The sequence below is a fragment of the Bubalus bubalis genome, chromosome 8, assembly GCF_019923935.1.
Source record: "Bubalus bubalis isolate 160015118507 breed Murrah chromosome 8, NDDB_SH_1, whole genome shotgun sequence".
Classification (NCBI taxonomy): domain Eukaryota; kingdom Metazoa; phylum Chordata; class Mammalia; order Artiodactyla; family Bovidae; genus Bubalus; species Bubalus bubalis.
Genome location: NC_059164.1, coordinates 5345370 through 5361690, shown reverse-complemented (window position 1 = coordinate 5361690; position 16321 = coordinate 5345370). Strand labels below are relative to the sequence as shown.

The 16321-nt window shown below is 49.2% G+C and overlaps 1 protein-coding gene across 18 annotated transcripts in view; it reads left to right on the top strand.

Moving 5' to 3' along the window:
* Positions 1 to 16321, top strand: part of IKZF1 (IKAROS family zinc finger 1) — a 119475-nt gene that overhangs the window by 21945 nt on the left and 81209 nt on the right. For all 18 annotated transcript variants that reach the window (XM_044946405.2, XM_025290802.3, XM_025290796.3 and 15 more), the window contains exon 3: positions 2250 to 2369. In XM_044946405.2, coding sequence (XP_044802340.1) covers positions 2250 to 2369 — 120 coding nt within the window. The remainder of the gene's footprint in view (positions 1 to 2249; positions 2370 to 16321) is intronic.

Genomic DNA, 16321 nt, shown 5'->3' with positions numbered 1-16321 from the left:
AAAAGAGTCCTCTGACAAACTCCCTAAAGTCCTCAAGATTTGAAGATGATTACTTTAGGAAATCAGAAGGAGAAAAAAGAGTCATCAGGTGGTTCATAGGCCTCCTGCAGGCTCCTATTCAGAGCTCTTTGCACTTATGAAGTAGGTGAAAGTAACACTGAGTCTTCCTTCAGCTGTTGCTCCTTTTAAAGTGGTCTACTTAGGGCAATGAGATTATTACTGATGTCATGCACATTTAGTGTAACACAAGAACTGCGATCAGTTTCCCTCTGGCTTTTGGTTTTTCCCTGGGAAATTCTTACCACGCTGCCCCCTCTCTAACGCTCCATCTTATATTGGCTATCCAAATATATCCAATAATGCTCTTTCTGAAAATATGCCAGTTGAGGTAATTACAGCTAAGCTGAGATATTAAACTGTGATGTCTCTTTGCCAGAGAATGCTATACTCTTCCCCAAAGCCGAGGTGCCTGGCAGTTTCTGTTTTAATTATTCCCCGAAGGGTCATCTCCTGTGCTGGGAATACTCCCACTGCACCTGCCTGTCCCCTGAAGGGCTGTGTTGGTCTTTCAGGTGGTTTATGCAAAGACGCAATACAGTTTCCCACTCTGCCTCGCCCTGTCTCCCAGACATGCTTTCTTCATCATCAGTACACTTTCCTGCAGGCCTGGGCTTCTGGGTGGGACTATCCTCTGTCTGTGAAGCCAGCTTGCCAGCCCAGCCAGCAGCACACAACCCCAGCCTGTCCCTTTCCCACTAATCTTCTTTGATGCTCCTCATCCCTGTGTGTCTTCCATGGCAGCGCTCATGGGCTATTCTGCCTCTGCTAGGGGCCTCACTAGCTCTTTCCCTGCCTGGGTTTATTGTCTCCTGACTCAATTTTAGGTTACATCTATCTTAGAAGATACAGGGGCTTCAATTTCACAAAAGAGGAGCATTTTCTCCCTGTCTTGGCTTCCCAGTGTTGAATTTCTGGGAGTGGGAGTGAGTTTCCCATTTCTGGAGTTTCTGGTGAAACTTACTAGATACAGGCATCCTGTAAAACCCTATCTCACTGGTAAATCCTACTTTGTGAAGCAACTTCTGGAGTTGCGTGGGTTCTATTTCATTTTCATATTTTGAAGATAAGAATTGCTAGTAGAAGACTCACCATGCACATGGGGTGGGAATTGTGTGAATTCCTTGTCCATCCTTCTTTCGTTTCCCGACCCCACTGAGTTAATCAAATTGGGCAGTTGGCTAAATATTCTCTGGCTCTGGAAAGTGAACAGACCCAGAATGTGTCGCTGTGAGTAGGATGCCCAGTCTGGTGACCTTAATACAGAGGTGTGATGAACAGGCTTGTCGGAGGGTAAGGTGGAACAAACGTACAGGCAAAATTTGGCCTGACACATGAAGAGTCTTAAAAACATTCATGCCTTTTGACCGGGCCATAAAATTCCCCAGGGTTTATACTGTGGTGATTCTTAAGAACATGGGCAAAGGCTGGCTATTAGGAGGTTTACCACTGTGTTGTTTCACTGAAAAAAAAAAAAAAAAAAAAAAATTGAATACAATCTAGGTTCAAAAGCAGAAAAAGGATTTAAATAAATCCTACTGTGCCAATGCAATCAAGTGTTATACAGACATCACAGATAAGAGTCACGGAAGCAAGGCTATGCTGCTAAGTCGCTTCAGTCATGTCCAACTCTGTGCGACCCCATGGACGGCAGCCCACCAGGCTCCCCCGTCCCTGGGATTCTCCAGGCAAGAACACTGGAGTGGGTTGCCATTTCCTTCTCCAAGCAAGGCCATAAGAATGTCTAAAAACTAGTTTATTTTGATCAAGAAGGTATGTCACCACATATTATCCATAGTATATAAGTGTCTGTGTGTGTATACACACGCACACACATCACAATTTTAATAGTGGGTGATCTCTAGGTGATTGAGGGCTTCCCTGGTGGCTCAGAGGTTAAAGCGCCTGCCTTCAATGCGGGAGACCTGGGTTCGATCCCTGGGTTGGGAAGATCCCCTGGAGAAGGAAATGGTAACCTACTCCATATGCATTTTTCATGTCTCCGTTGTCTCATGTTTTGGTGTGGCAATGATATTCTTTTATAAACAGGATAGCAGGTTCCAATCCCCACAGAGAAGCATAAACTCAGTCCATAACTTGAAGCGAAGCCATGTTGCTGGTGGGTTGCAGTGACCACCACCCTCAGGGCTGACCACGTCCCCAGAAACTCCAGCTCTTGCTTATGTCCTCAGGGAAGGAGAGCCCGCCAGTGAGTGACACCCCAGATGACAGCGATGAACCCATGCCTGTCCCTGAAGACCTCTCTACCACGTCTGGAGGCCAGCAGAGCTCCAAGAGTGAGCGCGGACTGGGTAAGTGGGCTGCCCGCCTCTCACTCACAGGCCATCACGGGCTCGAGGCCAGCACCCTTGTCTCTCTACGTCCCTCCAAAGACCACAATGAGCGTGTGTGAGTCCCGTCACCTGCGGTTTCCCCTCAGCCCCCATGTGAAGGGAACACTCAGTGCAGGGCGGGGCCCCGTGGTGGGGCTCTCAGCCCCACGTGGGGTGCAGTGTGGCCGAGCTGAAGAGCATCCCTGAAGGCGGGCACGTCACTGGTCCCCCATCCTCAGAGCACTGCAGCAATGTGCAGTTTACGGATTGTACTCACAGATGGGAAATTTATCCACTTCATGTGTTATGGCAGTAGGGCTATTTATTTTCATAGCTTTGATGTAGAAGGAGCCAAACCTGGCCCTTCTGTGTTATCCCTCTCAGACATTCACATACCTTTCCCACAGAACAATGGGTGTGGAGGTATTTGCAGTCTCTCCCCTGGTGAGCCTGCCTAGGCTATGGAGTCCATGGTGAGAAGTCTGAATCCACCCTCTCTAGAAAAACGGAGACCCAGAGAAGTTCTGGGAATTATCCAGGGTCACAGAGCAGAGTCAGAAGCAGACACCATTTCTGACTAAAGACTGGTGTTTATTCCAGTAGACCCTGTTCTCATCAGCTAATGAGTCAGCAGTTCCTTGGAATACCTATTTTCTTTTGCATTTTATAAAGAACCAAGTGTGAAGTTGAGAGCCCCTTATCTGCAGCAAAGAGTGTCCTGAGCGGTGCATAGGTGGCCATGAGACCGGACAGGCAGGAGAGATCTCACAGCATCAGCTTGTAAGACCCACAGCCGAGGAGGGCACTTGTCTGAAGTTCTGAAACTCACAAGTTATTTTCCTGTAGGACATCCTGATGTGATGACAGAGAAATGTATTTTGTATGTTTTCATGTGCCTTGGAAACCAGATAGACTCTGGGTAATTTTTTTTAAACTTAGCTATATAGTTCGCTGAACAAACGGGGATAGTGGCTAAAGTCTTGTGACATAGGTGAACCAAGAAAACAAGGGCATTTCTGAATTCCTTTTCCCTGTTAGATAGTGGCTACTGTATGTGGGCAAGTAGATGAAGAGTGTGCCCTCTTTCTATACACATCCTCTCGGGGTTTCCCAAAGCTAGGACGCAGAAGAGCATGCATTGTTGTAATTGATGTATTTGTGTTTAAGATTGTCTTCTGTTTATTGCAAGAGATACTGGTTTGTCATTCACTTGTACTGCTGCAGTTTCCTTTCAAGACACGTTTACAGAAATTAAAAGATCAAATTTAAATAAAAACATTAGGACAATGAGGGTGTGTATACATGATAAAGACTTCGAAAACCTCAGGGACTGACTGAAAGGCAGAAGAAATTATGTGGATAGGTACAGGTTAACCGTTTAAATGAGCGGAGAGCGCAGACACCAGGGTTAGGACTCTGGGGTCACTATGAAGAAACTGGGGAGACCCCCCCACTCCCCGAAATCCCCGCAGCTGACAGCCAAGGTCACCTGGGGCGTCCAGTAGAGAACTGAAAGTCGGGCTGGTTCCTGGAGAGTGAAGAACAGTCCTCCTGGTGCAGTCAAGCAAGTTTTTGTTATAAATGCCCTCACAGCCTAAATACACCTCCTCCCGTAAACTTCAGGTTGTGGGAGCTCTGCGCTGGTAGGAGGTCACCGAGCCCCTGGCTCCCAGGCTTCGTTCTCTGGGTGAGACGCGGTCTGGGTCCTAAAGGAGTCCCTGCAGGTGTGGCTGGTGGAGCCTGGGTGAGGTGAGGGGTGGGGTCGGGGCGGCCTGAGATCTGCGGGCTCTTCTCTGCCTCCCCACCGCCATGGGACACGACGCTCACTCCTTTCCGCATCCGATTTCTAAACACTGAATTTTAGAGTTGTAAAACTTCAGACATCTGAGAGCCATCTTTCCTTGGCTTGTGAATGGCAGCTGCCACGGGGACAGGCAGGGAAAGAGGTTGGCAGTGGTGGAGGGGACAGGGAAAGAGGTTGGCAGTGGGGGAGGGGACAGAGGAGTGACGGGTCACTCCCGGGAAAGCAGGAAGGACAGAAGCACAGATGGGGAGTGGGGGAGTGGCGGGGGCGGGGGGTGGGGAGTGGGGGGGCGGGGGAAGGTTTGTGGAGACAGGTGAGCGAGGGAGGGAAGCCCTGAGACCAGGGAGCACAGAAAAGCACCAAGGAAATGGGCTCCCCTTCACACTGGGCGCTGAGCTTTAGGCACTCGGCTTTCTGGCTGTTGAAGAGTCAGCCAGCTCAGGTGCGCAGTGAAGGCTGCCTGGGCAGCACTGAGAGCATGAAGTACGTTATGTTGATAGCATTACGGTGATGGTGGTTTAGTTGTTCAGGCGTGTCCGGGTCTTATGATCCCATGAACTGTAGGCCGCCAGGCTCCTCTGTACAGGGGATTCTCCAGGCAGGAATACTGGAGTGGGTTGCCATTTCCTTCTCCAGGGGATCTTCCTGACCCTGGGTTTGAACCCAGGTCTCCTGCATTGCAGGCAGATTGTTTACCAACTGTGCCACGAGGGAAGCCCTTGATAGCATTAGGACTTAAAAGATGAAGGGATTAGTAGCTGAAAGGAAATGCACTTTAAGGCCTATTTCATCAGCACACTGGGAAGAAGGCAAAGAACCCAGGGCCTGAGACCCACAACAGGAAGCAGGGCCCCTCCCTAAGCGGGCCCCTCCCTGCCAGGGCTCCTCCCTGAACGGCAGCAGGAGCAGCGTAGCGGGGAGAGAAGGGCCTCGGGGGAGGCGCAGGGGCTGTAGAGGGCAGGGCTGGGCGGAGGCCGGCCCTGGAGACCCTGCACCTGGGCGAGGAAGGGTGGAGTCGGGCCCCTCCCCTCCAGGTTCTTACCTCCCTCATTTCAAACTGGCCAGAGCATTGGAACTCAGCTCGTCTCACAGGATAGTCTCCAGGGTTAACTGAAAACACGCACACAGGCTTTGCTGAAGACAACAGCAAAGACACAAGTAGAAACACAGTAAGAGGCAGAAAAAGGTCTCTTAAAGATTTTTAAAGGAGTCTGTTGTAGCTTCCCTGGAGAGAAGGAAAGAGAATGTATAAGATTTGCAGAACCAGGAATAGAAGAGGAATTTATTAATTAAAAAAAAAAAAGTGATCCAGAGAATAGGCAAGCTGAAAACAGAGCCAAGAAGATGGGGAGGAATCCGTTAGGAGAGGGCAAGACCAAGAGAGAGACTGAGGTGCCAGCCACTCCTAGACCAAGATCAAGTTGGGGGTGCTGGCCCCTCCATTGGGAACATCAGGGAGAAATGGCGAGAGGGTAAAAGATGGTAAAATATGTGAAAGTCTTTGGTAATAATAGACCACCAGGTGTCTGTTTTAGGAAAAAAAAAAAAGATGCTTTTGAAAAACTCAGAGCCCCCACTCCCAGTCCTAGACAAGTGTGACCTCAACCAGGAGAACAGACGAGAGCAATGAACAAGTTGTTGGGAAAGAGTAAAAACCATCCCCTTAAGATGGGGAGAAGTGTCTCACTCACTGGTGGAGGGTCGTTCTCAGAAATAAGAAGAGTAATGGTTTTGTACCGCAAGACTTCCCTCCGTGTTGACGGAGCTGCTCTAGGACTGTGTGCCAAGGTGAGCTCCTGAATTAAAAAAAAAAAAAAGATATGGGAAAGAGGTGTCGAGGCAATAACTTGTCAGGACAAGGGGTCTGAATAAGAGGAAGCGAGGATCTAATGTACAATGTGAAGGATTTAAGCTAGACACAGGAGAGAACTTCCTGGCCCTGAAGGATTCAGTATTTAGTCATCAGGACAGTCTATTCAATCAGATGCTAGCTTGTTCTTCTGAAGTGGTCTCTTTAATAATGAGAGAAATCTCGCCTCTCTGAAGTGGTTGTGTATGAAACTGCTAAAAGGAGGATGTACCCAGTGACCTCCTACGGCAACCCCCAAATTTACCCACTCATCCATGGCAGGTGCCTTCGAGAAGTGGAAAATGGGTCAAGAGTCTTCTGACAGCTGTTGACCAGGGGCAATTAAAAGTGTCCCACATAGAAATGATGCCAAGACTGGCATCTAACAGAGCAGATAAGTGCTGTTAGTGAAGGAATGAAAAACTTCTTTTCTTCCTTTATTCAATAATCTATAGTTTCTTTCTTCCTTTGAGCATGGATTTTTGCCTATCACTGTTTTGTTCTCCTTTTGCTTGTGTGCGGGCTTCCCTTGTGGCTCAGTTGGTAGAGAATCTGCCTGCCATGCCAGAGACCTGGATTCAATCCCCGGGTTGGGAAGATCCCCTGGAGAAGGGAACGGCTACCCACTGCAGTATTCTGGCCTGGAGAATTCCATGGACTGTATAGTCCATGGGGTTGCAAAGAGTCAGACATGACTGAGCGACTTTGACTTTGCTTGTGTGAGTGGCCTTGTCCTAAAATTGGGTAGGGGTCCTCTAGCTCTCTGATGCTGTCAGTGAGCACACAGTCCTGGAGTGGAGGCGGGCTGCAAGCTGGCTGATCCCAGCAGAAAATCAGGCTGTGAATAAGGTGAATCAGGTTGTGAATAAGGTGGGGGGTAGGAGCCCTCACCCCCTTTGACTGTAGATGGTGGGCAGGGGGAGGGGAGGCTTACCTGGCTGGAGCAGGGAGAGGCCATGGGTAGAGAAGAGAGGTTCGGGGCCGGAAAACCAAATGACACCCTGAGAGAGATGCCTGGCAAGTTTAGGATTTAGAATGGAATCACAGGGAAAACCCAGGGGCAGAAGCACAGCAATGCCCTGGGACTGAAAAGGAGAGATGATTGACAGGAGCCACATGGGGTGGTTGAATTAGCAGAGGACCAAAGACTTGCGGTTGAGGAAGACTTTCCAAAAGGCTCAGCTCTGTGGACAGACAGTCAGGATGACCTTGTGTAGTAGTCATTCTAATGCTGAGAGAGATGTGAGGGGTGGATGCCTCTAAATATGGGGTACTAATGTGTGTTTGTACAAGCCCCTCCATGTTCTAGAATGTTCTTCCTTCACCTCTACTCACTTTCATGACCTCATCTCCAAAGAGGGAGGGAGGTGACAGCCAGCATTTCCTGGTGGTTTATTGTAGGCCCTGATTCCTGCAGGTCGCATCCTCCAGCGTGGGGTTTAGAGCATTCTTGAAGCTGAATTCTCACACCTCGAGTCCTTCGCTTGGAAGGCTTTGACCATGATTTGATTTACCCTGGTAGAAAAAGAAAAGGGAAAAAAAAAGTAGAAAAAAATCTGACTTTCTTCCCTGTGGCATCCAGGAAAATGATTAAGTGTGTCTACACATAAATTTTTTTTTTGATCCATTCACTCAAAATAAGCATTCCTTCACTCCTTCGTGAGTTGCAGGACTGGAGTGTAAATTGTAAGAGGATTCATATGTTTTTCCCTGGTGCTTCTGTTACCAGATCTCTCTTTAGTTCTAGGGAAGACACCAAGCCAGTCCAGAGGGGAAGAGTGGGTGAGGATGGGTGGAGGGCATTAATGCAGCCTGGGAATGAGAGATGCTGGAGAGACCTTTTCATGATGGAAAACCATGGGGCTTGAGTCTAATTGGAGCTGGGGCACTGGCGTCTGAGTACGGATGCTGCACCCGCTTATCTAATCAGCAGTTAGAGGAAGTCGTTTTTATCTGTGCAATGCATCTCCTCTGAACCGAGAAACCCTGCTTGAGCTCAGGAGAATTATTATCTGGCAGCATCTGAGCACTGGCTGCAGCTGAGCTCAAGCTCGCTCTGATGGGATGTGTGCTGTGAGAATCTCACAGAGAAAACCATCCAGGCCCGAGCTCCGTCCAGGGTCCAGGTTTCTCAGTTTCCAGTCTTCTTCTGAGGAACAACTCAAAGTGTGTCATTTCCATTCGTGTTCGCCTCTCTGTTGCAGTTACTTAGTCCTTTTCATAGTTGACACCCTGCTCAGTGCTTTGGGAGCCAAACCCAGAGGAGACCAAAATCCTAATTTTCCTCAGTTTCCCAAAACATGAGACATGGTATCAGAGAAAAATCATTTTGCCTACTCCCAAAATCTTTTAAGTTTGAAAAGAGGGGCTCTTATGATGTAACAGTTTCGTTGCTGCCCGTTTAAAACTAAATGTTAAGTTTTTCCTGACCTCGGTTTTGTAGGTCAGTGCCAAACATTTGGAAATCATGGTCTTTGCAGACCATTAGGACACATTAGTACATTAAACTAAACTGGAGACCGTGTGCTGCATGGGGTGCCATCCTATCCTGGGTTTTGGTATAGAAGGTGGGGCCAGATGGCAGAGGCTTAGGAATCTTCCTGGGGGAAAACTGAAACTGGAGTGTGTGTGTGTAATGCCTGTAGTGTGTGTGTGTGTGTGTCTGTGTGTCCTGAGTGGCAGTTGACAAGACCCCACAGTTGGTCACTCTGGGGAACATCTCTCTGCTGGGACCCGGCTGCAGGGACTCTGCTGCCCCCTTGCATTCTGGCCCTGGCAGGTGGCTTCCCGGTTGGGGAAGGCCATCACCTTGCCCATCGCTGTCACATAGGACAAGCGAAGCAGGGTGAGGCAGGCTGCGAGGTGGAGGGCATCTGTGCGGCTGCTGTGGGTGGCACCGTCATTTGCATCAGGCGAGTTCCCTGGGAGACACCCTGAGGATCTGGAGATGGGCTGGCCAGGTGCTGGGGTCACCTCCTGGCTGGTGACTTCAGGGAGAAGCACCGAGGTAGTGACCTCACAGAACGCCTAAAATTCCCAAGAAAGAAAGCAAACTCAGGGAGCAGCGCACGATCAGCGTGGGAAGACAGAAAAGTGTCAGGGTCCTTCCCAGCGGCGGGAGAGACTGGGATGCAAAGAAAGGCCTGGCTGGAGGATGGAGGGGTCGTGACGCCCCCACAGAAGTGAGGGCGGGCCCGCCAGAAGGTCAGGGATGAGGGGTCACACACTGCCCTGTTCTGCCCTGTGGGGGCCTCTGTGTCCTTGCCTGCTTGTCCTTGGAGGTCAGTGACCATAGTGCTGGAAGTTGTCAAGGCATGTGTGGCTCCAAGCAGAGCCTCCTGGAGGTCAGGCTGCCCTGGGCCCTGCCCTGCAGGCACCTCCCCCATAGAGGTCACTGTAGGATTTGGGACCATACCGTTTAGGTTGACTTTGTGCTTTGTTTGGACTTGAGTTTCTCTAACTCTTAAGAAATGAAGAAATTCCATCCAAAAGGAGTAATATTGACCAAGTCCTTCTCCCTGGCAGGCTGATGCAGCCGCTGCCTTGAGGAGCTGAGCAGTTGAAGCCTGCAGCCCAGTGACCATAAGGCACTGCATAGCACATTCATGGGACTTCAGGGCTCCTCCATGGAAAGCACAAAGGCTGGTTCCCAGCTGGGCTGTGGGGGGCTGATGGGGAGACTCAGGGAGCTGAAGGTCTCACAGGGGCGAGGAGGTGTCACGTTTGACCTTAGGAAATGGTGGTAGGTGGGTGAAGGGGACGGGGTGGGCACAGTCCCAGCAAGGCCCCTGGGTTCTGGGAGGGGGGTGTGGGTTTCAGAGGGACCCTGCAAAGTGTTTCCTCCGGAGCTGAGGGCTGGAGTGACCATCGGGGACAGCACACAGCGTGTGTCCACGTGGCGTGGGCATGTGAGGGAAGTGGGTAGGGCTGCCCCGTGGCAGTTAGGGTGGCAGGGATTCTCTTGGAACAGCATGGGAAATGGACACAGAGTTGGCAGTTGGGGTGGACTTGAAGTTCATTGACAGTGTGTGGCCTGTCCAGCTGTGCTGAGGGATGCTGCGCTCCAGGGCTTTGAGAGTAAATGTGTAAGACTGTCTGAGAGAGAGAGAGCAAGGGAGGAGGCAAAGACTGAGCCGTTTGATTCAGATGAAATTTCTGGAAAGAAGCATGGCATGAAAGTCCATGCGGGAGGGAGGAAGACTTTAAGGAAGATGGGGAGAGCTGGCACTAGTGATAAAGAACCAGCCTGCCAATGCCGGAGACCCGGGTTCAGTCCCTGGGTTGGGAAAAACCCCTGGAGAAGAAAATGGCCACCCACTCTGGTATTCTTGCCTGGGAAATCCCATGGACAGAGGAGCCTGATGGGCTACCGTCCATGGGGTCACAAAGAGCTAGACACAGCTTACTGACTGAACAAGCAAGCATGGGGAAAGTGGAAGGGTGGGCTTGAAGAGGGGCTGGGAAGGGGCTTCGGGAGGATGGAGCTTCCCCAAGGCAGCTGGGCAGGGGAGGAGGCCCAGGTCAGAATGTAGGGGAGCGCGAGGGGCCGAGGGTTCAGGCAGCCCTGCGCATGAAAGAATACTGGGAGGAGAGCTGGCAGCAGCCCTGGAGGACGCTCAGTGGCCTGTGTGAGACAAGGGGGAGTTTAAGTCTGTTAGAAGGCGGGTAGGATGGAGCGAGAGGAGAGAAAGAACTAGAAAGTCACCGCCCAAGTGGTGTCCCCAGGGAAGGAGGACCAGACATGCAGGAGCTGGGTGGGGGGCTCTGCCTCAGCCTGCCCACACCCCGGGGACCCTGAGACTGTCCCCCACTGGATTCAGTCTGCATTTGGGAGCCCCACATAAGAGGGGCCGTCCCTGACTCCCACTCCTCACCTGGCCCCGCTTCCAGGGAAAGCGTGCCTCTGGGATCTGTTCACTGCCTCCTCAGCATCCGGTAGGTGTCCGAGATGTGTGGACCGAAGGAATGGGATGCTGGCCCCGCTTTCTCAGGGAGAGGGCAAGCAGGACAGTAGAGAGACCTTTTAAATTAAGGTTGAGGGAGAGGAATGTAAGGCTGTATCTGAATTTAAGGTTTGTCCCGTGGATTCTTTTAGGCCCCTTTTCTCAAGAGGGACCATTGGTATTTGGGACCCAGAGGCTTTCCCAGGCTGAGACTACCCCCAGGGGTACTGGGCCAGTTGTATCACACCCCAACTCATCATGCCACCCTACATCTTCAAGTTTCTCGGCTGAGAACGATTTGTCCCTGAGAACACAGTCATCCTCACGTGGCTCCGTGTGTCCATTCGCACGAACTTCACAGTCAGATGGGTGTTTTGTGGCTGATTGTTTAAGAGTTTTTAATAGAGTCAGTGGGGGCTTTCCAGGTGCCTCGGTGGTAAAGAATCCACCAGCTAGTGCAGGAGGCACAAGAGTCTTGGGTTCAATCCCTGGGTTGGGAAGATCCCTTGGAATAGAAAATAGCAACCCGCTCCAGTATCCTTGCCTGGAAAATTCCACAGACAGAGGAATCTGGTGGGCTACAGTCCATGGGATTGCAAAGAGTCAACCATGACCGAGCCCACACACACACAATGGAGTCAGTAGTGTTCCAGAACTCATAGTAGTCTTTTTCAAAAAGGGAATAGCATGTAGAAAAACAGGGCCCCGGAGAGGCTGGAACAGCTGAGCCTGGCATTTCCAGCCACACTTCTAGCTTTCATTTTGTCACTCCAGAGGAGCAGGTGAACTCAGCAAAGCTGGTAATTTTTTACAAAGAGAAAGCAGCGATCATCTTATCTCCATCTCTTCTGACAACCTAAATTCAGGATCACATTGTACCTAGTTGGTTTACCAAGGGAAGCAACAACAGATTCTTATCTGCGGGAGCAGAGAGATCAACAGTAGTTTCTGTTCTAGGGTTTCTGGTCCCAGTTTTATTCTCCACTTTGTTCCATCTGTGCTGAAAGCATAGTTAGCTCTGGGTATAAAGCAGCCAACCGACATTTCGTTAACTTTCCTTCTACATGGGGTTTCAGAAAGAAATGGAAAAAAAAAAAAAAAAAAAACTTTTGAGCTGTGGTTGCCAGTTACCACCTGTCCTGTCTGGTTAGGACATTTCTGATTTGGGAAGTGTAAATATAACCCAGAAAAAAAAAAAAAAGCTTCCCCTCCTTTTATGCAAAAGTAGAAAGGCTTAAGCACAGTGAGCCCTAACCATTGCCCTGTGAAGTTTCCACAGCACCAGGTTGATGAGATGAGAACACTTGCCTGGTGGAGCCAGGCCCCAGGAAACTGCCTTCCTGGCTCCCACAGCCTGGGGCGGGGTTGAAGCCGAGCCACTGTGGCCTCCAGATAAGCCCAGCGCCCTGCAAAGTCTTAGCAGGAACTACAGTTCACACGTTACTGCAGAGCCAGCCGCTCAGAATTTTAAGCCCTTTGCCTCCTAGGACTGGAGGGGAACAGGAGCTTACAGGAGCTCAGAGACTGTGTTCAGGTTCTCAGGCTGGAGCCAGAACTGCCAGGACTGGGGAAGTGGGGGCGGAACAGGAGCTCATAGGCAGCTTGGAGACTGTGTTCAGGTTCTCAGGCTGGAGCCAGAACTGCCAGGACTGGCGGGGAACAGGAGCTCATAGGCAGCTTGGAGACTGTGTTCAGGTTCTCAGGCTGGAGCCTGAGAGCTGAGTTCTTGTTATCTGTTGGTAGCTGAAGGCCTACTGCGGTTGGAAGATTTACACTCGAGAAATGGGCAAACACTACAAGTTAGGAGTTTGGGTTTTGTTTCTTTCTGAGAGCTGGTTTACCTGCATACAGGTGCTAATCTATGGTTGTAATGTCTTGACAGCACCAATGGAAAGCAGGAATTTTCTTGCTGATGGGGCTTTGGATGTGTCTGTTTCTGTCGGGGGTGTTAGAAGACCCAGCCTGTCAGGGAGACCGGGGTCAGTGAGGGGTACATGCAGCTTGTCCAACATGACTTGATTGCAAATGACGCTTTGCTGTTGGTATCACACACTAGAAATGACACAGCGACTAGATTCTCTGTATTAACAAGCAGAATGCTGCCTTAGCGATTTAGTTTTGTTGCTGCAGGGAGTGTGATTAGAAAGGATTCTGTATCTTATTTATGACACGGCATTATTATTCTTATTGCCGTTATTTGGAAGAACTGTAAATGCAATGGGAGACTTGTCTGCATCCCATCGATTTGTCACTAAATTACAGTGACTTTTCCAGGAAAGCATTGGCCCGATGCTCTCCTACAAAACACGTGGGACTCCATCTTCTCTTTGTATTGAGTTCCCTGGATGAAAGACAGCTCTGAGATGTGGGCACAGATGTCACAGGAGACCTCTTCAGTGGTCCCTATGTTGTGGCTTCCTTGGGACATTTCCTCAGCCAGGGCCCAGCAGTGTGAGTGGCCCAGGGAACAATCAGAAAGCTAATCACAGCTGGAAGACCAAAGTGGCACTTTCCAGCATTCGTGCCCTGAAGCACCTGACCGAGACAGCAGCTAGATTAATGAAAGAGTCTTGGTGGCTTAGTGGTAAAGATTCTGCCTGCCAGTGCAGGAGACATGGGTTCAATTCCTGGGTCGCGAAGGTTCCCTGGAAGAGGAAATGACAACCATTCCAGTATTCTTGCCTGGGAAATCACGGGGACAGAGGAGCCTGGCAGGCTACAGTCCATGGGGTCGCAAGAGTCAGACATGACTGATCGACTCAACAGCAGCAACTTGGTGTCCTCCGTTCAGGAGTGAGTTTAGCGGCAGGGATCTTTGGGCAGGTCCAGGGCGTGTCTCTGTGAGGCCGCCTGCCAGGAGAGAACTTCCCCTGCAGGGGATGTGGCTGCAGGCTGCTGATTTCCACTGAAATCACCCGGGCCTGATTCTGGTGAAGCCCTGAACGTCCGGTGTCCTCCCCGCAGGGTGGGGTGCGATGGACGGAGCCTGCAGCACACGGCCGCACTGCACTCACAGAGCTCCTGGGGCAGGCGGCCACGCTCCTTTTCAGAGTGAAGGACTGCCACACTAGAGGTGAAACCCTGCTGAAATGAGAAAAGGACTTTTATGACAGCCTTGCAGGCAGCTCTATGATTATTTTTATTATTATTCTTGGAATCCAGCAGCAATTTCCTGCCTTCTTAATATCTCTAAGTCTCTCCAGTTAAACACAGTAACGGTAAAAATATGACTTCGCCAATACCCCCTCAGCACTTCTGACGTCCGTTTTCTCCCCATCATGTGAAATGATGACAATTAACTATTGTCCGGTATAGAGAGCACTTCGGTAACTTCAGCATTATGGTTCACGCGGTCTGGCAAAATTCATGTTCAGTCGACAACGCTGTGGTTTTAAGTGAAGTGGTTTTCATTCTGAGATGAGAACAGAGTGAGTTGGTTACGATCAGCACGGCACTTACAGTTTTAAAAAAGGACTATTACTACAAATATGTGGACTCAGGGCTGAGTTTTATACCTGAAGCTGGAGATGCTGGTGTTAACAGTTCTGTTAAGGGTTTGTATTTGTTCATTTGTGTGGCTTTCCCATTTCAGTAACTTTTTTTTCTTTTTTTGTAATTACTGAGGGAGTGTCTCCTAACAACACATCCTTAAAAGCAGCCTGCCCTGTGCATGGACATACACACACACTCTCTGCAGTGTGTGAGAGTGTCCTCCTGGGCAGCTTGGCCACAAGATTCTCAAGCCTCTTGAGCCACAGTGACCTTGAACAGGCCTTGGGTGGGGAAAGGTTTCGTGGATGGAATGACAGCCAGCATTTCTGGAACATATTTGTGAAGTCTGGGAATCCCCTACTCTAGAGTCCACGGAATATAATGAGACACATGTAGGTAATTCTCAATTCTCTAGGAGTCACATTAAAAAAGAAAAATGACACAGGCGGAACGCATTTTCATATATTTTATTTAACCAAGTGTGCCCCAAATTTTATTGTTTAAACATGCACTTATAGAAAATCAGTGACTATTTTACCCTTTTTTTTTTTTTTGTACTGAGTGTTTGAGCCCCTGTGTGTATTTGAGGCTAACAGCGCATCTCAGTTTGAATCACCCACATTTCAAGGCTCAGAAGCCTCCTGTGTCTAGGGGCTACCTGGTGGTTCAGACAGTAAAGAATCTGCCTGCAATGCAGGAGACCCGGGTTCAATCCCTGGGTCAGGGAGCTCCCACTCCAGTTTTCTTGCCTAGAGAATCCCATGGACAGAGGAGCAGCCTGGTGGGCTATAATCCATGGGGTCAGGAAGAGTTGGACATGACCGATCGACTTTCACTTTCACATACTTTTCAGAAGTGTGTCATTATATCATAGCAAAAATTAATTCTTGCAGAAATGAAGCCTTAGACTAGTTATTCATCCACTTTCTAAAGTAGTCTTTAACTCAGTTTTATCTTCAAAACATTTTCCCAATTGTCATCACAAAGGAATTGGAAATTTTGTATTTTAGTTCTTCTGGTTTTGGCCACATTTGATTTAGAGAAAATCTAGGTCCAGTTCAATGTTTTACATCATTTGGATTTATTTAATGTAGTTTGGTTTCAACCATAGATTTTGTAGGTGTTTGATTAAATGTGTAAAACAAAACAGTTTTCCAAAGCATAGAGGCTAAGTTAAACACAGGAATTTATTATTTTTTTAGTTTTCGTTTTCATCCATTCATTTTATTCTCATGCACTTTTTATGGTCACTCGGGTGGTGGGAAATCCCTTTTAATTTTTTGAAGTTTTTTGAAGTTTTTGAAATTTTGAAATTTTTGAAGTTTTCTAGATGGAAAGGATATCCCATGAGAGTGCCAATGAGACTGGCACCACGTGAACTGATCTCCAAAAATGGGCAGCATCACATGGTGGGCTTGTTTGCCAAAATTGTGGAGAAGGAAGCTTCTTGAAAGCTTCCTAGGACTGATATGTATACACTACTGTGTGTAAAGCAGGCAGCTAGTGGGAAGCGCTGTATAACACAGGGATCTCTGCAAACTGTTCTGAAATGACCTAGAGGGTGGAGATGGTGGAAGGGAGGTCCAAGAGGGAAGGGATATATGTATACATATAGCTGATTCACTTCTTTGTACAGTAGAAAATAATGCAACATTATACAGCAATTGTACTCCAAAGGGAAAAAAAAAAATGCTGCTGCACTGTGCTGAGGCAATGGGGCAGAGGTGGTAAAGGAGAGGCTTTTTTTTTTTTTTTTTTCACTGTAATAGGGGAAAGGGAAGCAGCCAGCTGCCTCTACTGCACCCTGAGAAAACAAGCCTGGGGTGTCACCTCGGCACCACGT